The sequence below is a fragment of the Rhamphochromis longiceps genome, linkage group LG9 (assembly GCF_057381845.1).
Source record: "Rhamphochromis longiceps isolate RC_006_pf linkage group LG9, R_longiceps_female_GT1.1, whole genome shotgun sequence".
NCBI lineage: Eukaryota > Metazoa > Chordata > Actinopteri > Cichliformes > Cichlidae > Rhamphochromis > Rhamphochromis longiceps.
In genome coordinates this window covers 18983450-19010569 of record NC_140565.1, presented here as the reverse complement: position 1 = coordinate 19010569, position 27120 = coordinate 18983450, and the positions used below count along the sequence as shown (strand labels likewise).

Genomic DNA, 27120 nt, shown 5'->3' with positions numbered 1-27120 from the left:
ATTAAACTTTTTGTTGCTAATGCACAACCAAGTCCTGCAGTGGTACTTCTGAGTAAAAAAAACTCATAAAATATGTATGTGTATATATGTATAGTTTTTAACTGTTGCAAATCTGCAACGCCTGCCTTGAGAGGGTTAATAAGAGGGCGTTGTCTCTAAACCATAAGAGCTGGCTCAGTGTGACACTGTGCGTCTTTTTAAGAGAGGTGGCGGCGTTGGCCAGTGTGCATATGCGTGTGGGAGGTGTGTGGAAGAGTGAGTTTTTGCTGCGAGGTTTTCCCAGTCTTATCTGTGAAGGAGAAGCACCCGGGAGAGGTGACAGGAGAGAAAGCACCACACGCGCACACACTTATGCATCTTCTCCACCGCCGCCCCGCCTTTCCCTCCTCCCGCAGCCTCCACACTCAGATGGATGATGTTATCAGGAGACACGGGGGGAGAGGAAGATGGGAGCTTGTAAGAGATCCTTCCGTGTTGTTATCTGCATATATACAGGCAAGCTCCCCTGCAAGTTATTTGCAGCACTCAGCGCATCATGAATATTAACTGTTACATGGTCCAAGTGTTTGTTTCTGCTTCCTCCCTCTGGTCTATACCTCGAGGAAGTGTTGATTATGGTGCCTTGCCCTATGTGATTAACACACTGATCACTACACAGGCACAGGGGCTAGCACACGTAGCGGTAATTATACTTAGCCCTGCTGACTGCTCTCTCCAGCCTTGGCTCTGTAACCCCCTGAAGAGACAGAGCTGAGGGAAAGCAGGACACATGGCTGAACATTATTAAAAACGTAAGAAAGTAATCTGTTGTTGTTGTTGTTTTTTTCTTTAAAGAAAGAAAAACCGTCATATGCTCCTACAGATAAGATGAAAATTATGACGTATAAAGTAAATGTATGTATGTGTGTTGTGGTAGGTACTGGCTTTATCTGTGGACTGCCTTCTGCTCTCTTCTCTCGGGGGGAGGATGTCAGAGGCACAGAGGTTAATAATGCTGTCATGCCATAAGGGCCTAAGGCTTGTTCATCGTAGAAATGCACACACACAAAAATTGCCATAGCAGCAACAAAGTAATGATAACAGGAGACAAAAGGCATAAAAACATGCAGACTTTCAGCTCTGCCTGTCTCGTAGCTCATGGCAAGTTCTTACATATTTTACGAGTAGTGGAATTAATATTATAGGATTTTTCTCCTGATAGAAGTAGTATATTTTGTTTATTACTGCAGGTTTTAAAATTGTGAGGATTTGGCATAATTGCATAAGTTGATTCTGCTATATTTGTAATTTCCACTGTGTAATAGGAAATACAACTTTATGTCAGCCTCACAGTCAGTACAGCCTGCACTTTGCCCGCCTTCTCTCTCTCGCTCTCTCTCTCTCCTTCGCTCTCTGTCTCTTTTTCTTCCTGACATTTGTCTTGTGAAAGTCATGGGCCGTGTTTGGCTGCAAAGTGGCTAAGAGGGCAGCAGTGTTGGACTGATTACAGAGGAAGGACAGAGAGAGCCAGACGAAAAGTCCAAGAAAGATTGGTGTGATTTTGAAGTTTGCCAGAACTGAGAAAGCTGAAAGCGTTGATCTCTCTAAGACATTGACCTGAAACTCAGTTTGTTCTTTACGTTAAAGTCTTTGTGGTGCTTTCTGCATGTCTTTCCTCGCTGCCCTTCCTGGGAGGCCCGGTCTCTGCAGGAAACACTTTTGCAGCCAACTATTAATTTGCCAAACTGCTGAGTCGACGACCAAAATAGCACCACGCTATGGGACATCTTTTTTTAATGGACTCGTGAAGCATTGTTCAAGTGCAATCATATCTCTCCTAAAGACTGTACTGGACGTAGAGATCAGATAACTTAGGTAGATGACTGTGTTACAGGATGGAATATGCGTTAGGGATCTATTTCAGTCAGCAGATAGCGCAAGGATGCTATCAGAGCTTTGAATAAATCCATCTCAGGCCCTAACTGAAGAGTTACAAAGTTTCTCTCAAAGTTGGGAGAGAAACATGACCTAGCTGTCCTAGCTGACTCATGATGTCTCATGATCTTAAGGTGGTGCTACTGTAAGTGTGCAAATGTATTTAGTGGCAGCTCACTCATAAATGTTGAATTTTACCTGAGTGCTGTGCTGCATTGTGACCTAGTAAAGGTACATTGGTCAGCTTTGCTGTAATAGGCTTCCCTGTTTACGTATTAATAAAATATAATGTTTATTAACTCAGTATTAACTTGATAGCATTAGTTGAAAATGACATTTCATTGTCAAAAGCACAAGCTACATGTTAGCATTCTCAGCTAATTAATTTAGCATCTACAGCAGTAACCTATCAGTACTTTACAATGATGCCAACAGTAAATAATTTTCTAACCATAGAAATTTCGATCATTGAAAACATCTTGATTTTTTAGCAGAGTCAGAGAAAGTCTGTTATATCCGCAGTGTGGAAAAATCATCTTTTGGCCTAAAGTTGAAAGTAGGCTGCACTTACCATTAGCCAAATGCTATGCTCTCTCCTCTGGGGACAGCAATCCACAAATCATCCATCCCATCAGAACTGTATGCTGCCAAGCTAATCAAATTGAGCATAACATTAGTTCAGGCACCCCTCGAAGTCAGGCTCATCTGCAATCCCAGTAGAGCAGCTGAAACCACATAAGCTGATGGCTCAGATACCCGTCTACAAGTCTAATTGGCTGTCTCATATAGGACAAACTTTTTATGCTGCTTCAGCTCTCCTATACTTGCAGCACAAGTGCAAGCTGCTCTGCAACCCACCTTCACTTTTTACATCGTATTTGGTTTAGTTAATGTCACTGAGGTCATGGAAGGACAAGAAGGTCCCAGAAGAGAGCCATGCTGGCGAATATAAATTACAGCAGACTGAAATGCAGTGAAATGCAGTGAAATACAGTGATCATGACTGAATTTGTCTTATCATTGTTGGTATGCTTTTGAGATAGTTTGGCATTGCAAAGCAGTGATTCAAACTCGTGTCAGTTGGAGATTTTGCACACCTGAGTTACATGCAGGCCTATTTTCTGCTCTGTTTATGCACTGCGTTAGGGTTCAGAGATAATAAAACAGCCACGCTCATATTGGAAAATTTATGGCGGCCTACTTTTTTGCTCGTGAATCATTAAAGAAGTGATTTATAAAAGAATTGGACCTATAAGCAGAATCAATAATGGCACTGGTTTCAGTGAAAGCTTATCAATATCCATCCCTCTGCATATCCATGCCTCCGGAGTGCAACACGGCAACAAGATGACTCTGGTGCACTTCTCTCTTATTGCTGTTGTTTAATTGAATTAGTAAAAGTCTTAATGAGCTTCGCCTAATGTGTCGTTTGAACAAACACCAAAGGAGGAATTGTCAGCACATTGTGTCAGCTAATGCGTGAATTTCTATGTATGATCTTTCAAACTGCTAATCATGGGCATGTCACTCAGTCCAAATTGCCTCTAAGCTGTAATCGAGCACCACATGCTGACACACCATAACTGTGTTGCCTTTTCTGTGCAGGCATGTTTGTGCGCCTATTGGATGAATGTACTCTATAAATATTTCATACTAGCCCACTTCCCTCCCTGCTTCATCAAAAAAGGGAAAAAAGAAAGAAACACACAAACAAATATCCCTCTGGTATAAATAAAGCCTGGACAAAAGTGAAAGGGCTTTGAGGGGGAGTGTGAAAAGCTTGCGCAGAAGAGTGTGTTTTACAAGACGAAAGCAGGAAACAGTGAAGTTTAGCAAAGAGATCAGACACTGCAGCCAGAGGGTTTTAGTGGGTCTTTCAATATTTTTTCACCTGTCATATTTTGCCTAAAAGTTAACTTAAAAAGTTGGGTAACAAAACGTGCAGATGGCCTACAAGCAGATGAGTCCTGGTTATTGATTAAGGTTTCTTCTCATACACTGTCAGGCCCACTTGAGCATTATTTGTGCTGCTGAATGAACCCAGCACAGTTTCAACATAAACACTGGCTGGAACCTTCTGGTTTCTTCGTGCTGCATGCCTCCAGCAAGGATAATATGAAGGTGACAGCGAGTTCTGCATCCCCTGTTGATGTTGCCGTGCTTTGCAAAATAATCAACAAGATAAAATGTTTACATGCAGAGATCGTCTCTCACACTGATTGTAAGACACCTCACTGAGATTGACCCTGAAGACGTGACTTAAATCACAACGTGACTTCTGGCGAAAGCTCCCGAGCACAGTTGGGGCACATAATATATTCTAGCTGACTGATAACAAATTAAATTGTAAGTGACACAGAGCGGTGATACTGCATTATGCTTAGACACATTGGTCATATCCACTGCAATTATTGACTGCACTTTGAGCTGTCAAAAGTTTATGAATAGCTCAGTAGATTTCAGAAAATAATCAGTATTCATTATCACGCATCCAACTCTGGAGTCTCTAAAAACTGTAGACCAGACGGACACTGAACTGGTTTATTTTTCTCATTTTGTTGCAAATTGTAAAAAAAAAAGCAGTTTTGGACACATGAAGTATTGTACCAGTTTCAAGAAATTCATTTGGATCAGATTCATCGTTTTATTTTTTGTCCCCAGTGCTTTATGAACTTGGTAATTTTTTCTGCAGACTAATGGCTTTAGAATTGAGGCTGAAATCGTAATGGCTGGGCAGTTCTCCAAACCTCTCTGAACCTCGGAGGATCTACGGAACAAAACATTTGATGGCCAACAAATATCACCATCTCTTTCTGTTTCTCTCTTGCTCTCCCTTTCTTGGTGAATGCCTTGGAAACTGGCCATAGTAAAGGCACTCAACCAGACAGAATGGTGTAGGAAGGGTGGGGACCCCCCCCTGCTTTGCTGCTGATTTATATTTGGTCTCTCTAAGGGTGTGTGTATTTAAGTAATATTCCAGCTATGTGTCTTATCATGTTTGTTCACTGCTTCCATTAATTGTTGTCAATTGCTAATTAGCAGAATTTATGCACAAAGGGGATTATACCTACATCCTGCATGTGCATCTAATAATGAGAATAATAGCGCAGTGGGCACGTGTAAACTTAATAAAGTAATTCATTACATTAGCAAAGTAGACTTTGCACAAAGCCAAGTTGTCATGTGCCATCCAACATCTTATGGGGTCATAACACTCGAAGAGATACAGACCAAGAAGATTAAATACCACACAACTCCTGAAATCAATCCACATTACCATAGCCATAATCATCTGGATTGATTCTGCAGCAAAAAATTATCATACCTGAGGAAAGGCTCAATTTGTCAAGCGCAAATTGATGAACCAAGTGGGGGAGGTTTGGCCAGTGGGGACTTGTGGGGTGGATCTTAGTCCATAAGAGCTTCGGGCAGGGTTATCAATAGGTTCTTGCTGGACTTGGCTCAGTGTCCATAATTTGATGTGTACACAATCAATAGCCTCCACCTAGCTGGCAGGTGGGCCACTGGTGTGGTGCAGAATATTTTTCATCCTCACAAGAGCTTTCCCCTCTCAAAGTCAGGAACGATGCGAATGCAGGCAGAGGAGGGACGTAGTTGTAGTTGTGCAATCATGAGCTGCCACTGATGACAGGACACTTATAGAAGAGTTAGTGCCTCTATTGACGACCTCTTGAGGAGGATGTAGAAAGGTGATTCTTGCAATTTCAGGAGAAGTGGTTGAGATGACAGATGGCTGAAGATAAAGCTCAAGAGAGGCACAGAAAAGCGACTCAAGAGGGCTCTTAATGCCATGACTCCTGCATGTTTTCTCCTCTGGATCAACTTCACTCCCCATTCTCTGTCCACCCAGGATATCTTCAATTACTTTTAAGGATCTGCGGAATTAAATCATGAGGAGAGTGTGTTTGCTACGGCTAAAGAGCATTTGCTTATTTTAGTTTTTTTTGGTGACAGTACCTGTTCCAAATGTAACCTCTTGACATCGTCATCTGATTGTTGGGTTTTTCTCTGTGTTGTTGTCGGGTCTTTACCTTACAAAATAAAGTGCCTTCATGTGACTGTTGTGATTTGACACTTTATAAAAACTATTGCACTGAATTGATCTGAACCACCTTCTGCTCAGTTGTTATGCATTCTCTGCTACATGTGGAGCCAACAGTGCTACAGTTGGAGCTGCTTTGTTGTGAAAAACCACATGACGGCTTCATGTTTCAATTATCCCAAACATCTTTTTATGTATTAACTTTTCATATAAGGAAATAGTTTATCTCCAAATACCAGGAAAACTGTGATAGTCCTACCATGTATCGGTTGAGCTCCAAAAGTAAGACATGACACTCAGAACTTTATTTTGTTAGTCGTCTCCCTCATTGTAAATCTCAAAGTGAACCAGCTTCCCAGTGCAGTCGTGCTAAGCTGTCTGTTTTTTTTTTTTCCGTGGGTGATCTGCTAAAAATGCTTAAATGTATGAAAGCAAGACAGCTACCAAGAGCAATGCACATTAGGTGATCCAAGATGAGCACACCTCATGGGCGTGAGCTCATCACATAACATACTAACCAAAATAATGCAATGTAAAAATGCAGGTATTATTCAAATGTTTCTTTCTGGGAGCAACATGACAACTCAGATCAAAGGGAGAGAGCTCAAGGAAAATCGATGTTGTGACATCAGGCCAAACTCCTCTCCTGTGAAGTGATTGACTCTATGAGGTTTTAAAGAATAGGCAAATCTTCTCTGCATACATCTGAAAGTCCATGTGATGCACATTACAACAAAAGTCTGCCGTACAGACCCACTCGTGTGTACGATTTGGCCTGATTGTGCTCTTATTATTCAGAGCACAATGGAGAGGGAGTACAGCAGCCCGATTGGTCACAGGCAGCTAAAGTATGTCAAACACCAGCTAATCATCTCCATGCATTGACCGCCCATCTAAGCCAATCAGGAGCAGCAAATATATTTTGATAGATGAGTATAAAATTAATGTATATAATAAAGTTATAATTACCAGTAGTTTGATATTTAACTTTCTTAATTGCTTTTAAATGAAATTGCTTCATTTTAACACAACAAGCATTCACCGTTTTGCCAAGGTGCGTGCAGGCACATCGGTCAGTGGTGGAATTGACAGATAGTTTAATCTCAGTTATCTAACAGTTCAGAGAGAAGCTCCACAGATTAGAAAGTGGCCGCATCTGTGAAAAATCTTCTTTCACTTCCTGTGTCTGTTAGCCTTCGTCCTCACAGTCACGTCTAGGTCAACCGGCTTTACTGTGCTTTCTTTTTTTTATTTTGTTCTTTGTTTTTTAATCCACCACTCACGACATTTGATGCTATACTTAATGCAACCGCGGATGCAAATCATGAGAAAAGAGGAGTCCAAGTAATTGATCTTTTTAACTACTCCCACTCAATAACAGTAGGTTAATGCAAGCCACCTCAGCGCTTCTTATCCCCGAGCTTACACGGCATTTACCGAACACAGGTTGCTTGGGTGTGTGAAAGTGAGACAGCGGGGCTATGGGTCAATGAAAACATTAATCAGTTTGTCTCTGTCTGTGTGTTTGTGTCCGTGCTCGCATGTCCATTCTTTCAGCTGTTCATAGTGTAGCTTTTGAAGTATGGAACAGCAGAAGATTAACTGTGTCCTCTGAGGCAGTTAATGTAAAATCTAAATAAAGAATCGACCTCTGAAGAATGACTTACCTCTTGCCTGCACGTCAGTAAATCTCATTTACATATACTCCGCTCCATACTGTACCACATCAGAAAATCATCTGTGTAAGACACAGTATACCCCCAAAATTATTATCTCGTGCTCTTATCTGCTCTTCTACCTTGTTGCTGTTCAGAAACAAGAGTACAAGCAAAGGTCTTCCGATCAAATTGTTTGGCAGCAGGGAGTGAGCCTGAAATGCGCTTGCCAAAAAGTTGAGGGGTATGGAAGCAATCTGCGTCCTTACTATGACTCCACAGCTCAGTGCCAAGCTTGCCCTGAGTTGCCTCACTTAGCTGCTAATAGGTTTAACCTAATCAGTACCAGCATTCATTTAGCGATAACACTTCCGCTGCTGAGCCAGGACACCACCTTCTTTATTCTGCTTTATGATTCCATTTTTCCTCTGCATTAGTAGAAGAGATCCTGCTTTATTTAAAAACAGCAACAACAAAAAAAATGCATTTATATATGTTTGCTTCAGGAAATGCCACTAGCCTTCTGACCACTTTTTCCAGCTTGTCATTGTTAGCCACAGGCTAATGGATGGACTACAGAAGTGGTTGACCCCTAACCACTGCAAGAAAGAAAAAAAAGTATTGCCAATATGTAATATTTGCTAAATTAATGAAGTCTCTGCGGAGATACTGTGAGCGTCTCCAGACTACACATTGTAAATTTATGAAAGATCATCAATGTGTTCTGCAACTTAATGTGATTTGTGATTAGTATTCAGCGTGCCTTGTTTTCCTATTTGACTGAGTCGCTTCAATCTCTCTTCATTACATTTTAATAGGCTTTATATTGCTCGAGTCACAGAGGGCTTTGCACAAAAGAATGCTAATTTTTCACGTCCTGGATTTCAGTCGATGTTGTGATGCAGGGTTGCACCGAGTGTAGTGCAGAGATGCTTCACCTGTGTGGGAAGAGACGCTCAGCTGAGCAGAGTTGAACTGGAGAGGAATAAAAAGAGGACATCAGCTAACCCCAGCAGCATTGTAAAGAGTTTTATGTGTAGTTGCAGCGCAAGAGGGAAGATATTCAGCTCATCACGTAACATAATGTCTTCGCCATATATAGATGACACACTTGTTTTATAAATATTCAATCATAGTCAGTACATCTAAGGCCAGATTTAATCAATCAGTTTCTATAAATCCTCATCGAGATAAAGAGCTGCAGCTAAAACTCAGCTTTATGCTGTGCTGACCTCATGGCATTATACAAGATTATTATTATACCCATCCCCTCACTGTTCAAATGAGCATACGGGAAACAATATTTTCACTGTATGTTTCATAAGAAGAAACAATATTTGTAAAGCTTTGTACATTTTTTAAAGTGAAAGTAATGAATGAAAGGGGAAGTTTTAGACATTTGCCAACAGATGGCGCCAAAATCCTTTTATTCTTTCATGTGGTGTAGATGGGACTACACACACACACACACATACACTCACGTGCGCGCTCACAGTTATTGTCTAAACAGATTTCTGCCCTACTTACTACCCTTATTTAAATGACTTCTCAGTCAGTAAGCTCCGCAATGCTTCATTCATTTAATCACTCATTGGTTCCTTGTGTCATTTTCCATTATCTTTCTGACCTATCCTTATGTAATACTCTAGCATATTCTATATTCTTTATATGGATAATGGAGCTCTGATATTCATGAGCCTCCATTAGATTCATATCATATACTGGAGACCTTTATTTATACATCTTTTAAAATCCTTAATGCAAATCAGGCAGCCCTGATTATTCAGAGTGTGTCCTCTACCAGTGTTAAACTAATACTTTCTTCATTTCTGTCTCTCTTTTCAGATTCTAGCCATCATATCAATACTGTTTATCGTCCTCTCCACCATCGCACTTTCCCTCAACACTTTACCAGAGCTCCAGCACAAAGATGAGTTTGGCCATTTCAATGATAACCCCAACCTGGCCCATGTGGAGGCCGTGTGTATTGCCTGGTTCACCATGGAGTACCTCCTTCGCTTCCTGTCCTCTCCGAATAAGTGGAAATTCTTCAAAGGCCCACTTAATGTTATTGACTTGCTGGCCATTTTGCCCTACTATGTCACCATATTCCTAACAGAGTCGAATAGGAGTGTGCTGCAGTTCCAAAATGTGCGTCGTGTGGTGCAGATATTCAGAATCATGAGAATACTGAGGATCCTGAAGTTGGCCAGGCACTCCACGGGGCTCCAGTCTTTAGGATTTACTTTGAGAAGGAGCTACAATGAACTGGGGCTACTTATCTTATTTCTTGCCATGGGCATCATGATATTTTCCAGCTTGGTCTTCTTTGCTGAAAAAGATGAAGATGCCACCAAATTCACCAGTATTCCTGCCTCATTCTGGTGGGCCACCATTACAATGACTACAGTGGGCTACGGTGACATTTACCCACAGACGTTGCTTGGAAAGATTGTAGGTGGACTGTGTTGCATTGCAGGTGTGCTTGTCATTGCCCTACCAATCCCCATCATTGTAAACAACTTCTCTGAGTTCTACAAAGAGCAGAAGAGGCAGGAGAAAGCCATCAAGAGAAGGGAGGCTCTGGAGAGAGCCAGAAGGAATGGTAGCATTGTGTCAATGAACCTAAAAGATGCCTTTGCTCGTAGTATGGAACTGATAGATGTAGCGGTAGATAAAGGAGAAAACAAGACGCCTCTTGAGAACCATCTGTCGCCTAGCCGCTGGGGCAGCCATACCAGGCATGCCTCTTCTGAAATCCATCTGAAATCACCTGACAAAAGAAACCCAGAGTTTCTACCCGAAAGTTCTCCCCATCACATAACCATCACCACAACTGGAAGTCCACAGCGGACAAGCAGGACCCCACAGCACCTTAGTGCTCAAACACTGGAGGAGATGTACAGTCAAATAACCAAGTCACAGTCCTTCAGCAATCTCAACACTACAAGCTCCATGAGCACTCTGAGCACAACTATGACTGCCCCGGCATCACCGAAGAAATCCCAGAGCCCTGAATTTGCATTAAAAGAGGAGGTGGGGATGGAGATGAAGGAAGTCCAGCCCTCCTTGCCAGAAAACTTTGGAAGCTGTTCAGCTGGCATCGAAAAACAGAGCTCAAACTCAGGCGAGGAGGATGCTAGATCATGTCATATCAGACACCCCAGGGCCCCGCCACCTCTGAATCTTAGCTTACTGAGGCCCAGTGATGACCAGAGGTTTCTTAAAGATGGTCTCTATGAGTCTGTCAACCCAAGTGATGGATCAGAGCTCTACATAGACGAAGGGGAAAGCTTTAACAGTGCTGTGGAGAATATCCAGGGCTCTCCAAGACGGATTAATCCTCTAAAAATAAAAGGGTTGAAGGTCAATTACACAAAGACCTCTGCTGAAGGCCCTCTGACACCACCCAGTACTACTTCTCCTGGAGACATCAGCTCCAGCATCCTGGAAGATGAGTCTCCAGTGGGAGAGACATCACCACTCATCCCTAGTTCAGAGGGGCTTCTTCCAGTCACAATGGAAGACGTCTGCCCTCTGGCCCCTAAGAGGCTGGTGGTGGACACCCCACCAGGGGATGAAGATTCACAATCCACAGAGAATCATGAGGAGAAGCACCTGATGGAGGTGGCGGGAGCAGCGGTTGCACCATTGTCACCCAAGACAGCAGCACAAAATAGCACCCAAGGTGTGGTTGGGGCAGGCGAGGAGGTTAAGCCTGACAGCAACCAAAGTGGACACAAAGTAGAGAACCACATGTTTACATCCGATATCCACCTGATACCCGGGGATGGCAGCCTCTCTCCAACATGTGAAACCAGCATGTGAATGTAAGGGACATTTGAGGGACAACAGACCTAGTACAACCTCAGCCTGAAGTTTGGGAGAGCAGGGAGGAAAGTCAAGGGTGCAGCGGTGGCGAAAGATCTTTTTGCATGGCATGACAAGTCTCTTATACTTGTGTTGTTGTTGAATTGCAGAAAAAGAAACTGCAGTGCTTTGTGCAGATCCTGGAAAAACAGTGGGCTCAAAGAGGACACTTTTGAGAAACAGAGAATTCATCAAATCACGTACACGCAGGTCCTCCAGATGTACATAACGTCTCCTTTTCTAGCAAAAGAAGGAAATGCACAGAGGAACTGTAAAAGCATGCTTTTTTTAAAAAAAAATCAAAGGACAGATATTTTACGGTGCTTAGTTTGCTGAAAGCGCTCCACTGTAAATACTAGGACATCTAAGGCAATGACAATGCACAAGATGGCAAGGGAAGACAGTCACTGAGGGTACTAATATTTGTAATGTGAAAAAGAAGGGGTAGGGGTTTGGATAGACAGCCCTCAGATTGGGTGTTGCATCGTAGCGACCTATAAAAAAAAAGAAACATATCATTACCTTTTGTGGCAATGCAAAGTGTTCTCATGATGGCCCTGTTTCTTTGTTTTGTTTCGTTTTTGTTTTGTTTGGTTGTTTTTTTTCTCGTGAATAACAGATGAAACTGTAACGTTGAGATTAATATATTTGTTTTTCATAGAAGCTGTTGAACTTTCAGTTTGAGCATCTTTGAATTCATGAATGTGGGAAAGAAAGATAAAAACACCTTGAATTCTCTCTAAAAAAAAAAAAAAAAAAAAACACCAAAAAAAAACACCTGTAGTTGCCAAGTATTTATCAAACCAGTAAGAAGATGAACTATCAGACACTAAAGCTACTGACAATATTTATCACGAGATTTAAGATGCTCCTCGTTCAGCCTTTTGATTCCATCCAAATCAGAGGAAATGATCTTATTTACTCTCTAACATCAATTATATAAATAAATATATCTATCTATCTAAAAGTAGTTTTAAGAATGAAACGTGATAAGTAGGGCTAGATTGGTTGTAGGAAAAGTCTACAATATGTAGGTGAGACTCCATTTAAAAAAAACAAAAAAAAGAGGTAAGACTTATTATTCACCAAGGTAGATTTGGTCATTAACACAGATATATGCGTTACACTATCATTATCTATTTTGGCTTTTTAAAAGGGGTAGATTACAACAACAAAAAATGACAGTATTCCTTCTGATATCAATGGACCAAATCAAGCACACTGGCAAGCTTTCTTCTATCTCGAATGCATTATAGCATATATGGTAATAACATGTATTTTGACAGTAGGTATGCTTTTGGAGTTTTTTTTTTCATTATAGTTTGTTTACCTGCATTGTGTTCATTGGCCCATCCTCAGCAGCCTCATGTCAATGTTGACCTTTGTTCCATACTACTGCAACTTTACCCAATCCTGCTGATAAGTTTAAGGCATTTTTTTGTATATCTGTGGTGTCTCGGACTGTAATTTATCGTGTTTTATTGTGAACAATTTTCAGTCAAACTTAAACCCAAAGGATTTTTTTTTCTCTCGTCGTCTCTCTTGCTTTTGTTTTACACTGACTGAAAATATGTCTGTTCTACGTTGCCTTTGATTCCAATTTATTGCTGGAATATTTGTTTATTTCTTTCGGCGTGACACATGTCGGCGTAGACTAGCGAGGAGTTTGTGAAAGCCACACAAACCGGAATGGCAGTGATAGGAAGGAACGTGGGTGAACTATTTTGTTGTTTTCTTTCTTGTTATCATTCTTTTTCGCTAATCATATTTTGGTTGTTTGTTTGTTTTACTGAAAGGTGTGGAATGTGCAATATCGCATACTGCAATCTATGCAGGCCAAGAATTGTGGCACTTTATTTTATGTCTATGGGAATTTGTAAGTGTACAGGCAAAATTTACTTGTATTTTTCAGATGTTATATCTTTAATATGAGGCAAAAAGAGTATTACAACTACTAGGATCTCACAAACAATGCAAATGAGAATCTGACTTTTACTTTTTCGTATTGCGTGACTGGCAAAATGCTGTTGAGCACCTTAAAGCCAGGTATTAATGGACCTCAAATTTGATTATCTGTCGGAATAAGAATCCAAATTGACCACCAGGGCCTTTTATACTCCTGTTAGATTTACATTAAAAAAATCTAGCAAATGTGTGGAAGATATTAACATTATCTAATTTTAATGGCCACAAACAAACAATTTTCTGTTTTTTGTGAATTATCGTGGAGAATGAGTCTATTTTTTCTAAACCAAAATGGAGCACGACCACAATTTCCTGCCATATGGTGGTTGAAATGATGCGTGCCTTTTCATAACACGGCTGTTTATGAGAAGGTAGCGAGTCATTTTGCTTTGTTCATATAGCACTGTACAGAAAAAAAATTCTAATTTTATAGGAAAAATCAGGTCTTTATGTAATAGAAACAAGTAATGATATTGAGTTCTCAGGTTTTCTATAACTCTCTGATGTTCTGATTGGATAGATTATCTGTTTTGTTTTGTTTTTCTTGAACAGCTAATGTCAGCTAGCTGCTTCTGTACTTTTTGAGAAGTGTTGTTGTCAAAATCCACTTCGATGTCTTGGCTTCCAGAACAGGGAGCTGCAATATTTCTCCCTTCTTCTGAGTAATGTGTGTACCACATTCAGTATCCACTCCCATCAGTCTTCGGAGAGGCAGGAAGAAGTACAAACAAAGGGATGGGCATCTGACCATTAAGGGAGGCAAAGAGGGAGCGCAGCTACAGCCAGGAAGAGATCCCTGCTGTCTCTGAGCTGATCCATCTGATTATTTCCCATGCTGACACCAGTGAGTGCTCCGGGCCCTCCGGCTTCAGAAGCTCTAACCCCATGGCATGCCCTCAGGAATAGCTACGAGTGGGTAAAAACAAGGCGAGGACAAGAAAAGAAATGGTTCTCCCAAATGGTTACATTGTGTCAGTTGTGGTCCATATTTTCTTTCTTTTGTCTGTGTACATACGATTTGCCCAAAGTAGCATATTCTGACTCAGTGTTCAGAGATTCATGTGAGACCTCATGGAGTTACCTTTGTGATATTACCGATCCCTCATCAGAAACTCAGATTCTTTGGTATTCTCTGAAGTAAAATGCGGAGTCAGCGGTGGTCTTCGTTTGAATTTTCATCTCTTTTTTTTTTCTTTATAATAAAGGGAGGTTAGATCGTAACCTTCTTGTTTGTAAGCTTGTACTTTTTTTCTGTACTCCAATTAATCCTTCATCCCTTGTTTGTAGTAATCATGTCTCTGTGTTAGCCTCGAGTAATCTTTCATTTTGACAGGTAGGGTAGAGAAACAAGGGATTTGGATTGATCAGCTGTATCCCCTCCGGATAAAGTTTGTGTGGATACTGCAGCTAATTCTGTGAACTGACAGCAAAAAGGACTGTGCTCTGTCTTACTGTCTCATGATGGCGTATTCATCTGTGATGCTGTACAGAGTGGAAACGTCGTGTCTTTACCCTCTCTGAGAGAATGGGCATTGTCCGTGTCACTCATACCTGCTTACCTTGCTCCTTAAAATGCAAACAGCATCATTGTTTGTCCTTATATCTCTGTATATTCTGCCTCCTCCATTGTTTTTTCTGTTCAGCTTTGAGAAAGCATTATCATCAAGACACATCCTGACCTACAGACTGTTTCTGTACAAAGCAACATCTTTGTATGCATGTAGTAGTCTGAACAATTATGTGACCACAGAACACTTTGTTATGGTATGTATGTCAACATTTGTGTAGAGCATTGTTCCTCATTACGTCTATTAGCATATGCAGAATAACAAATAAATGTATAACTCCTGCGTTTGTGTGTTTGGTGTTCCCTGCTCTGCATGTGAGATGATGATTGTAGGCCAGGAAAGTAAAAAAGAGGGGGGAAAAAAGTTTGAATCAGGACACCAATTAAAATAATATGTTGCATTTGCTGCAAGAAAGCAAAGTTGTTTTCCATATACAGAAGTGTGGACAACTCAGCAGTTTGGCTGGTTGATAAATGATTTATTACAGAGCGGAGATGCGTTTCGTTCGATGCAATTAATGTAAGTGTGCATTTCCAGGCATGTTCCAATGCAACTAAACAACATTTACAGTGTGTTTAGAGGGAAATGTATTCTCTGTCCAATAATAATTTGCAATGTAAAAACCAGTTAAGCCCAAATAAGGCTCGTGGTGTGGTGGCAGAGGCATTCACATAGTTTCTTCGCTTCTAGTGTGGCAACAATTTTACTTAGTTTTATATTTTTTCTGTCTTTAACTTTATCTTTATGGCCATTTTAGGTTAGTTTAGGAATATAATTATTGGGTTAGGTTAAATAGTTACACTTTAGGTTTCTGTTAGGTTTAGGGGAAAAGGTCATTTCTGATAAAAAAAAAACATACTTACAGTGTTAACTGCATGTGAAGGTTCTCATTCAATTCAATTTTATTTATATAGCACCAAATATAGCACCTTAAAGTGCTTTACATTTTAAGGTAAAGACCCTGCAATGATACAGAGAAAATCCTAACAAGCACATGACCCCCTGTGAGCAAGCATTTTGGTGACAGAGGGAAGAGAAAAGTCTCTTTTAACAGGAAGAACCAGGCTTAAGGAGGGGTAGCCATGTACCCCTTGGCTTGTTAGGGGTGAGGGGAGGAAGATAAGTCACTGATTTGCTGGATTACCAGGTGGATAAGTTAAGATAATATAATTACATATTTGGAAAATTCTGAATTTATGACTCATTGCCTAAAATGGGTCAGAAATAAGAAAGAAATAACACAAATGGCAACAAAATATTTATTACAAATGTATTTTTATTTACAAAAAACACACACAAACACATTTTTGTTGCTACAATCAGTTCTTCCAGACCTGCTTCCAAGTTCCATGAAGGGTCCTAATGAAAGAACTGATACAATCAGAAAAGTAAACAAAGTTAAGGCTGTTATAACTATTATAACTGTTATACTCAGCTGATTTCACCTGATACCCTGCACAACCTGTATGGTTCACAGTGAATGATCCAATAAAAAGAAAATATTCCCAAGGCATCCCACCCCAAAAAAATTGTCAATGCCAGAGGTCAGAGGGAAACGGCTTGATGGGCTGCAGCAGAAGACGACCACATCAGGTGCCACTCCTGTCAGCTAAGAGGCTACTTCAGCAGGGTAACATGGCAAGTCATAAACCTCAAATCTTAAACATGAGAGTGAGTTTTCTGTACTCAAATGTTCTCCACAATACAAAAGGCAAGTTTTCAAAGTTTGACTGCATAAAAGGTTGAGAATTGCTTTATACCTAAAATTAAATACTACCCTACGAGTCTACAAGTTATATCTGAAACTTAATGCAGTGAACAACTTCTTCAACTTGCAGTTGCCTCAAATTGTTTTGGCACGATCTGAACAAGGTGATATTGATATTTAGTTACTCCTCCTGAACGCCAGAGGGCGCTGCAGTCCGATTAGCGAATTCAAACTGGCTGGTAAATGGTGAGCGCGCGGGTGTTTTTAAAAGAAAAACAGGAATACACATAAACATGGCGGCTGAAAATAATAACAGAACCGCTTCAGATGTAAATAACATCGAAGAAGGTGTCAGTTTTTCTCACATTACCGCCGTAGCTACAGGATGGATGTCGGACTTCATGTTTCTAAGTTTGTGTCGGCGTTTTAAGGAGAGCAAACGTGATGAATTCAACGAAACGCTCTCAGCTTTCCAGAGTGAGTGAGGCACCTAGGTTACGTATATTTATGCTTAATTTATGATTATTTCTGTGGTGTTAGATTAGCTTCCTAAGTTTACCATTAGTTAAAGTTTAAAAGTTGGTAAAGACAAACATAAAAGAACCAAATATCACGTAAAATATGACAGATATAAAGGTGAGATATGTTTAAGGAGTAGACGCCAAAACAGCGTCCGAGGTGAAACTCTTTAAGCCATGTCTATTTTTATGTATTTTTTCATTTTTTTGTTAAGACCTGTCATGTTGTTGTTAAATGCAACTGGCACCTTTACTCAGAAAAACGAGAGGAAGAACCTCTCGTTGGTAACTTTAATGTAAATATACGTGTACGTATAAGTCTTCACAAAGTTTCTGAAAATATTGTGCCTAACACAAATTTTTTTTTCATTTATTCTTTTTTTCCTCAGCCATTCAGAAATTATCTCCTAAGAGAAATGAGAAAGCAAAGATCTGTGACTTCCTGGCAAGAGTCATGCATGGAAAGCTGCTGGGTAAGAAAACATGATGCCACAGTTTTTAAATACACATTAAAAACTATTAAAATGGCCTGCATTTGTATAGCGCTTTTCTAGTCCCTAAGGACCCCAAAGCGCTTCACACTACATTCAGTCATTCACCCATTCACACACACATTCACACACTGGCGATGGCAAGCTACATTAAAAACTATTAAAGATGAGAAAGGGGTTGGAAATCACTGACTAAAAACGTATATACCCACCTGTCTCTTCATCAGTGATGCATTAACTTTCCGTGGCCTAGAATTGTGGTTATTTGTCAGCATGATCTAAATCTCCCGTTACATCCACATCCCATCTTGACAGTGTCTACCTGCATTGAGTTTCTGCCATGTACTTACTACTTACTTACTAGATATTTACGTTAACAAGGAGCTGAGTAGTTGTACCTAATAAAGTGGTCGCTGGGGGTATACTGTTTTACTAAAAAAAAATTAACAGCAGCAGACTCTTTCTGTCCTTCATCCTAGTTGGCTTCCTGTTTCCTTGTCCTGTTTTTCTTCAGATGTGCAGTTTGAAGATGATGCCTCTGTGATGCCTCTGATGTCGGCTGCCAGACTCTGGTCAGACCTCAAAAACACTGTGGCAGACGAAAGTTTGTTTAAAAACGTTGCCATCCTTTTGATTGTACAGGTAATAAAGTTTTGTTTTGTTTTTCCTACCTCAGTATGGGCCTTTGGGGGATTACTTCACTTGTAATTGAGCTACAAACAATATAGGGAAAGAGTTTGTTTCACCTCATATTCATTTTTCAATCTTGAGAGCACAAAGGAGCGTCATGCTTGAGTAAAAGAAACGGTGATTAACAAAACTAGTTAAAACACGATCCATTGTAGTGCTGGTGGTTTTCCTTTAGCTCTCTTTGAGGGAACTAAACATTTTACTATGTGGGGGGAAAAACACAACACCAGTGCTGAAACTATACAGATGTTTGATTATGAAATGAGCAGGGTTTAAGTCCTGATGTTGGCTGCATGTATTGATTTTGAGTCTAATGTCATACATTTACCCTGTGCCTAGTCTGTTGCTGTCTGCTTGGAGAAGGGTGAAAGGTCTTCTGCCTCCTCTGCCCTCAGGTGGTTTGAGAATAACCTTGAACTTCCACAGGTCTGTATGGCAGTTATTCTCCCTTTCCTTTTCAAAATAAAGGTCAATTTTGGAACGTTTTAATTATTCAGTAACAGATTTTAAGCGATTTTAACAACTAATGTGTTTTAACAGGGTTTGAGAGTTAAGCTTTCGAAAATAGTTGCACAGGCTGAGACTTACCACCCATTCCTCATGAGCTTCAGCTTCAGTCGCCTGCTAGAGACAGTCCAGTCCTACTTGGATGCCTATTTGGAGAAGAATCCTTCTGACTACCTTCTCAAGGTACAGCACCTGCAGAACCTGTGTTTTATGTCACAGCCAGTATCAGAATGAGATTGGAACACAGGTCTGCTCAACTATGTGAAAAATCACACTCACTACTATCATTGTCAATATTGAGATCACAATTCTGAGAATTTTGAGAATAACCTTTAAAACCTACAGGTTCGTGTCTCAGTTATTTAAAGCCCTACTACTTTAAAATCAAGGCCAACATGATGTCCACCCCAACCTTAGTTCACAAGTTGTTTGTCAGGCCTACATACTGAGTTTCTACAAGTCATACAGCACTGTGTTCACAGAGTAAATTAAAATATTTGTTTAAAAAACTAGACTAGATATATTTATATGTATTATGTTTCAGGTTCTGGGCTGAATATTTTATTTCCTAAGTTGTAAGTTTAAAATTCACTTTAAACTCTTAGAAATGTTTTGGGTTTTTTTGCAAAAAGTATTGTCGACTTTTTTTGGATTTCTGCTTTAGGGGGCACCACAGCGGATCATCTCACCCTTTCTTTAGCATCGTCTTTTGTCACACCAACCTTCTGCATATGCTCTTTCACTACATACCTCCATCTCTGCACATGTCGAAACCATCTCAGCCTTGTCTCTCCAAACTTATGTCCAAGCCAAAATATATAAAAACCCCTTTGCACTCTTAGTGAGATGGAAGGTTTTTTGGGAAATACACCGATCAGTGGACACTTGTCATCATGGGACTCTGGGGCTGCATAACAGTTACAGTTTGGCCATCATCATAAAATCCACAGACCTGTGCTCGCCCACTTTTTTCTGCTTTTGACACGTGGACTTCAAGCTCTGACTGTTCACTTGCTGCCTGATATATCGCACCTCTGGATTGTTGTGAAGAGATAATCACAGCGCTGGTTTTAATGCTGTGGCTTGCTGATGGGTGTACATGAGGTGTCCAAAGTTTCTCGGTAGTTAACAGGCAATGCTTACACAAATTTTTGCAGATATTAATTTCTCCTCCTCTTGTTTTCTCCTTTTGTGCTGAAACTACGCTCTTATCCTCCTGAGTAATGGCGCTCAGACCAACTGAAGGTGCTGATGTGACGTTATCAGTCATAGCTAATTGACAATTTGTCATCAAATTAGTTGGAAGGGCAAACTGCTGCATTCTGTAGAGTCGTCCTCAGGGCCTAACAGACTCGCTTATTCAGGAAAGTTTTATGAATGATTTACGCAAGCCAATGACCTCTTGATGGCTGTACTTGGAAGGGTATGCTAATGACTGCCCTCATTAATTTTGCTTTTCATTACAGCAGTACTTAGACCAGAAAGTTAGTTGTTTTTAGAAGTTTATGAAAGGGTCATATTTATATGCATAAATTAGCAAAGCTAAATGTCTGTGTTATGTCTACCTCTCCGATCATCAGGCAGCTTCAAAGATGGTGCAGTCCTCACACAAAACTGAGGGTTTGGAGGACGAGGGGCCCCGGGACAGCTCTCTTTCAAAGAAGGCCAGTGATGTCACGGAGGACAGAAAGTAAGTCGTAGTATTTTTGAAAAGCCTCATTTATTTAAACTCTGCTTCTCCTTCATGCTAAATATTCAGCTTTATTTATGTCCTAACAGGAAAGGAAACACCACATGTCACAGGTCAGTAAGAATATGTTTAACACTCACTAGACACATTATTAGGTACACCTCGCTAGTACTGTATTGGAGCCCATTTTGCTTTCCAAACCACCTTGATGCTTCATGGCACAGATTCAACAAGGTGCTCGAAACATTCCTCAGTTATTTTGGTCTATATTGAAATGATAGCATCGCACAGTTGCTGCAGATTTGTCAACTGCACATCCATGGTATGAATCTCCTGTTCCACCACATCCCAAAGCTGCCCTCTTTGATTGAGATCTGGTGACTGTGGAGGCCATTTCAGTACAGTGAACTCATGTTGTGTTCAAGAAACGAGTTTGAGATGGTCTGAGCTTTGTGGCATGGCACACAGCCATCAGAACATGGGTGTACTGTGGCCATAAAGGGATGGACATATGGCAGTATTCAGGCAGCCTGTGGCATTGTAACAATGCTTGCTTGGTACTAATGACTGATTCAGACTTTTGTGGCCAATGCCTTTGCCGGCATTCACACTTGTGCACTACGCGTTACAGTTATGTCCCAATCTTTTATATCCTCTGCCAGCCTAAATGATTCTAGGACGTCTTCTCTTCCTAGGTCCCCTTTTTCCAGTTTCTTTTGGGGTTTTTTGTTTAGTTTTGTTTTCTCCCCAGAGGCTAAAAAAAAGTGTCCTTGGTGAAGTTTTTCCACTTCTTTTTACATCCCCTCACATCAGTCCTGATAGTTTAAGGAATCTCCCTCGAGGAATTCAATCTGAGAGTCCATATGTTGACGCAGGGATTGATGTTCTCTCAATGATTCATTCGAAAGAAGCAGGAAATGCACAGGAGGAATCAAGAGGCCACTCAAAGTAGTTGGGGTGTGAGTTTCAGAGGGGTTTCTGATTAGGTACCTGTGACATAGATTTCACATAGAAGCATAAATCCTATTTCGGGGACAGGTGTGCCAAGAAAATATTCCCTACAGCACCAGCCTGAACCGTGTTTTCATATTGTTTGTGCCAAATTCTGACCATCAGGATGTGCAGTGTGCCCTTCTGCTGCTGTCGCGCATCTTCTTTGACGTTTGATGCGCATTCAGAGTTGCTGTCCTGCAGCATATTTTCCCACCAGCTCAAAGCCATGTTTCCATTCTCCCCTAACATCAACAAGGGATTTTCACCCAGAGAACTGTGGCTCGCTGGACATTTTCTCTTTTGGGACCATTCTCTAGAGATGGTTGTGAAAATCCCAGTAAATCTGCAGTGTCTGAAGTACTGCCACGTCACATTCAGGGTCACTTAAATTACACATGTAGGTTAAGGAAATAATTGTGTCGCACTGTATTACTCTTCCACAGACCAAAACGGAAACTACTCTCAACCATAAATACAGATGTGTGGAAGCCTGATACATGCAAGAAGCGTCATTTTTCTCTACGTCGAATCTCCAGTAATGGTGGGTTTTAATTTTCTTGTGGCTTTGATTGGTTTCTGAATTTTTCTTTTGAAATTTATTTACCAGCACATCATATTTGAGCCTGAATACAAGTAAATTAATTTCAAACCTTACAGCATCAGAGTTATCCCAGATGACAGAAAATTCACCAGACACAAAAAAGGCACAAAAAACAAGAAAACCCCCTCAAGTAAGTAGAATCAATTAATCCACAAATCAGTTTAAGGAGTTATAAATATTCCTTTAAGCATAGAAAGCAGGAGTTTATGTTTTTTCCTTTTTATCTAGAAATGGACCTCCCAGCTGGACAAGTACCTCAAGGATGGTGTTAAACGTCACGGGCAGGGGAAGTGGTCTCGTATCTTAATGGATTATGACTTTGAAGGACGCACCGGCACCATGCTCAAAGACCGCTGGAGAGTTCTAACGAGGGCACATGAAGTGGGATAAAGACACACAGAGCTTCTCTAATTCGTACAATGTAGCATTTGACCTGTAAATAAAATCACCTGATTTTTCTATTGATTTTTTTTAATGGTTTTAGTTGCATGCTCTGCTATGTTTGCACTGAAACAATTTACCACCAGAGGGTGCTCAAGCACAGAACAGTGATCTGGGTAAGTTGGTCTACTGTGACTGGGTAAATTTGACGATGTGTAACAATGTGACAATGTGTCAGTAAAACATAATTGTATATTTCACTCATTTAGTCTTTTTTAGCTGACCAGCTAAAGCTTAACCGTGTCAGTGTATGTGCTTTGCTGCTGCTGTGTGCACCCAGTCATACCACCAGAGAGCAATCACAGGAAACGATGTAAAAGTTTTTAGTTTTTTATATTTAAGGCCACATTTTTTTAGATAAATAAGGTGTAAGACAAGACATTTGTAAAAGAGTACAATAGCATTGTTTTATAACCAAAATAAAAGGAAGTGTGCTTAATGTGTGTGAGGAAAAGGTGGAATGCTGTACAAGTGTCTTTCTATTTTAATGTGTATGAAAATCTGCTATTTAAAAATACTTTACACTGATCTGGACCATATTAAAAGACATATCTGCAAAATTAGGCCTCTTAGTGTTGATAGAGAGACGATGTGCTGAGGCATCTGGCTGCCCACTGATGATTGGTTTTTAGATGTTCACGTGAAATCCATATCAGATGAAGACAAAACTGTGTTGTGGAGGACAGGCGCACCGCAGAGTTTTCTGGATCTTCTTCCAAGTCCCGCTGCACTGCGGGTTCCCCACCGCCTGCCAGTGGAGCACAGTCTCCCTGCAGCACAGTTAAACCACTGGTTTCATACCACTTTATGCACATGGTTTCACATAGTAATTTCACAAGATCTCAGCACTGCTTAGCTTAAGGCAAGGGCACATTAAGTGTTGAAGCAGAAGGTGGACTAATTTTGTAGCGGTTTTAAGTTTTATGAACTGATTTAGATTTTTATGTGAAATCGTGCAGTTAGGGCTTTGTAGACAGGAACACAATTTCCATAACTTTGGCTCTGTACGGTAGTGCAATAGATTAAAGTGCAATGCAATTTCAATCCAGACTTTCAGCTTTAATTCAGCTCCTTTCAGGGGCTCAAACTGGATAAGTGAGCATAATCATAACCAAAATGTTTACCTTTTAGGATTTTGTTAGTTATGGTTGACAGACTGACTGAAAGCCATGCACATTGATGAGTTTCCTCCTTCCTGATGGTTTTCCAGGCCTTTAGTTTTTTTGCCATTTAGTTTGCTCTTCAGGAATTGAAGTGCATGCTCGAATGGCTTGTGTTCCCTTCTCATTCTGTCTTCCATCTTGCAAGTATTGCTGTATGCTTCAAATAACGAAACATACATATTATACTTTCATTAGTCCAAACAAATGCTGTTTCACAACTTGTCTGGTATTTTTAGATGTTTAAATTTGTTTTTTCTGCCCCTGGGCAATGTTCACCACTTGGTTAGGTGTTATGAGGGGTGTTCTTTTACCATGAAACGGATCATCTAATCATCTACAATTATCTAATTATCAATGGAAAATCATGCCTTTTTACTTTGCTTAGCACACCATTGAGTTATTATCTCTTTGTTAAACATTCACCAATTCTAAAGTTCCACCTCTCTCACAGGTTTTTAAATCTCATTGAGATTAAAAATCTCATTTCCAAGAGAGACCTGGCATCATGGCAACAAAAGTCACATACAACATAGGTAGAAATCCACTGAAATCTGGAAGTTGTGGGTTCAAACCCACAGTTTTCAAATGCAAATGGTACACTTGGAATTTTTCCAGATGTTTTACGTTCAAAATTGCTCAAAAAATAAGCCGAGAAGCCCACATCTGTCCATGAAGCAGCTTTTCAGTCAGATATTTTGGTCCCTAAAGAAAAAGGGGGCTACATAATAAATAACCACCATTCCTAAATGTTCCTTCAGTTTGTAAAAAAAATAAGAATAAAAGCTGAGAGTCTGCCCTTTTAGACCACATTCAGCTGTAAATTAAATGCCAAACAGTTTAAATATATCTGGACTGGAGGAAAAACACATGTAAAATGGCTGATAACTGCATACTTGTCTGATTCCTGACCGTCTCCCTGGCAGCTGCTGGTATTGTTTCGCATGGCAGGAGGTTCACATGCCACACACACGTTAAAGCCCTCTGTTATGTAGCGCATCCACAGTGTGTGGGGCCGGTTCTCCACAGTGCAGTGGGGCGTCCGTGACTCTAGCTTGAATTCCACACAAAACCTAAAGGGCGACAGGATTAGAGTAATGAAGGTGAACAAATAAATCCTGAAATACTGAGACAGTAGAATTCAAACAAAATAAACCCTTAACGCACAGGAGAGCGACATCGAGGCATCATCACTTGGTTAGGCGATATTGGGAATTACTGATCAGTAAAAAAGAAAAACCCACTTTATCCCCAGTAGCAGGGACACAGCTCTAATGAAAGGAATAACAATAATTAAGCATATAGATGCTTTGAACTGCTCGCAATACCGCACCTACTGTCATCCCAACCTTTTGTGTATGCGCTTTTCATGTGACAGCCTTGAGTATTTAATTTCAAAGGATTGTTGGCAGTCTTTCAGCATCGCTATGTTTAATGGTCTGTAGACAGAAGGCCAGGTGGGCAAACACCTACAGGTAGCTCGTTGGTTGGAAAACGTTGAGCTGTTATCTCCTTTCAATTTCATTTGTGATACAAAGCACAAAAAAGAGGTTTTTCCCCTGAAAGCATTCATGAACCTTTCAACTCTTGAATTTAAAGATTCTTGAGGTCTGTGCAGTTTCAGAGAGCATCTGCAGGCTTTATAGTACCATGATATGAAACCTACCCAGGGTTTAGGGGGTTTCCGTAGCTGTCGTGCTTGGGCCTTCCCTTGGCAAACGCCATGCTGGTGATGAATGCAGGACCTGATAAGAGAAACCAGATCATCTATGAATTACAAAACAGGCTCAAATGCAAGAAAATATGCATGCAACTTCACACACACACACACACAAAAATGCAGATACAGTAAAACCAGAGAGTGTTCATCTGGTTGTATACCTGAATTGAAGCCACAGTGTCTACCCAGGTGGTCTCTGTATTCCCTGCAGCCAGCTCGTTGCTCAAGGCCGGGGCAGGGCTGGCCACTGTTGTGGGGCTGCTGTTCTATGTGACGAACACGGATTCGCACCGAAGGCTGGCAGGGTTTGGCACAGCCGCTCCAAAAGCTCCAGTCGCTCACAACACAGTCCTGAGCTGGATGTTGGCACCAGTATCAAGAGAGAAACGTTATTAGAGGAAATCCTCTGTTGCAGCGAACAATTAAACTGCATTTAAACCAAAGACTCACTCCCTAAGATCTTAGCTTTTGTGCCAGGATTACAATTCCCATCGACAGTAAGATATACCATTGTTCTTTAAGGGATGAATAATTATAATATTCCGGTGGAAGAGTGGAATGTGACTCAATATCCAGGAAATAACTTTGGATTAATGAAGCATCGATTGTGACTTGTGGAATTAGTGCTTCCTGCTCTGATACAAGTATTCTGACAGTGCGCCAAGTGCGCCGCTCAATCAGTGACTGAGTCCTGTGATTTATTTTCTTTGTGCCTGCTATGATTCCACTTTGATGCATTAAACATTCAGATTTAGTCACTACTGGCCCATAACATATATTAAATGTGCCTAGCTTGTTTGACTGTAGCTGTTATCGCTACAACTGATTGACAGAACCACATTCTTAAAATATTTGTACTAATTCCATTATGTGGGCCAGCCAGCCCACTGAAATGAGGTTAGGCTCAGAGCTACTGGGGTTATTTGGTGTGCTGATTATTTTTTGTAATGCGGCAGGTGAGACACATGCAAGAAACACAAAATCAGAGATTATGTGGGGTTTGCGCCATGTTAGAAGCTGAAGAAAACAACAAAAGACACAGAAGAGTTGGAAAGGACTGAAGTTAAATGCACACAATTTGACATGTATGGGAAAATGTGGAATGCATCCACCCATGCCACTTCACTCATTAGAGGTATGTTGTGTGATAAGCAGCCCACTAATGACCAGATAGTGGGGATAATTTGTCTTGTTTTATCTTCTGGACAACAGATTTAGAAGATAGCAAGAGGTCGGGTATCATAAAGTTAAGGTGCGCACCAAAAAATAAACAGTTCCATCCATTCATCACTCACCTGGACACTCTGTGAAGTAGTCAAAGCAGCAGTCTTTAGTTCTGACGCAGCCTTCATCACAGTAGCATGTGCCGTGCACACGGTCCATCCTCCAGTCAGTGGTCAAACAGTTTGTGTCTCTGCCTCTGCAGCACTTCCCTGAACAACCTCCACTCACCAGGTGGTTCTCACCTAGAGCAAAAACTACCAGCAACCAGCAGGCAAACTGAACAGAGAATCCCATCATGATGGAGTGAGGCCAGAAGTCAACCTCTGAAGTAAGATGCCAGCC

The 27120-nt window shown here is 40.7% G+C and overlaps 3 protein-coding genes across 4 annotated transcripts in view; 2 read left to right on the top strand and 1 right to left on the bottom strand.

Moving 5' to 3' along the window:
• Positions 1-15300, top strand: part of kcnb2b (potassium voltage-gated channel subfamily B member 2b) — a 97495-nt gene extending 82195 nt beyond the window's left edge. Inside the window, exon 3 of the mRNA XM_085418623.1 lies at positions 9478-15300. Coding sequence (XP_085274749.1) covers positions 9478-11460 — 1983 coding nt within the window. The 3' untranslated portion in view covers positions 11461-15300. The remainder of the gene's footprint in view (positions 1-9477) is intronic.
• A 1678-nt stretch (positions 15301-16978) lies between these two features.
• terf1 (telomeric repeat binding factor (NIMA-interacting) 1) lies at positions 16979-22751 on the top strand. Of its 2 annotated transcripts, XM_085418620.1 has the most exons (10): positions 16982-17220; positions 17651-17734; positions 18267-18394; positions 18782-18868; positions 18983-19132; positions 20530-20639; positions 20729-20752; positions 22076-22173; positions 22290-22363; positions 22462-22751. In XM_085418620.1, the coding sequence occupies exons 1-10, from the start codon at positions 17037-17039 to the stop codon at positions 22621-22623; spliced, it is 1101 nt and encodes a 366-aa protein (XP_085274746.1). In that variant the 5' UTR covers positions 16982-17036; the 3' UTR covers positions 22624-22751. The 2 variants fall into 2 exon arrangements, with proteins under 2 accessions (XP_085274747.1, XP_085274746.1); XM_085418621.1 differs by lacking the exon at positions 20729-20752 and having other exon boundaries at positions 16979-17220.
• A 237-nt stretch (positions 22752-22988) lies between these two features.
• sbspon (somatomedin B and thrombospondin type 1 domain containing) lies at positions 22989-27075 on the bottom strand. The gene is made up of 5 exons (XM_085418622.1): positions 26850-27075; positions 25716-25910; positions 25501-25579; positions 24731-24907; positions 22989-23444 (listed from the first exon to the last, which is right to left on the bottom strand). Exons 1-5 carry the CDS (start codon positions 27073-27075, stop codon positions 23327-23329), a joined length of 795 nt encoding a protein of 264 aa, XP_085274748.1. The 3' UTR covers positions 22989-23326.
• Between the last annotated feature and the right edge of the window lie 45 nt (positions 27076-27120).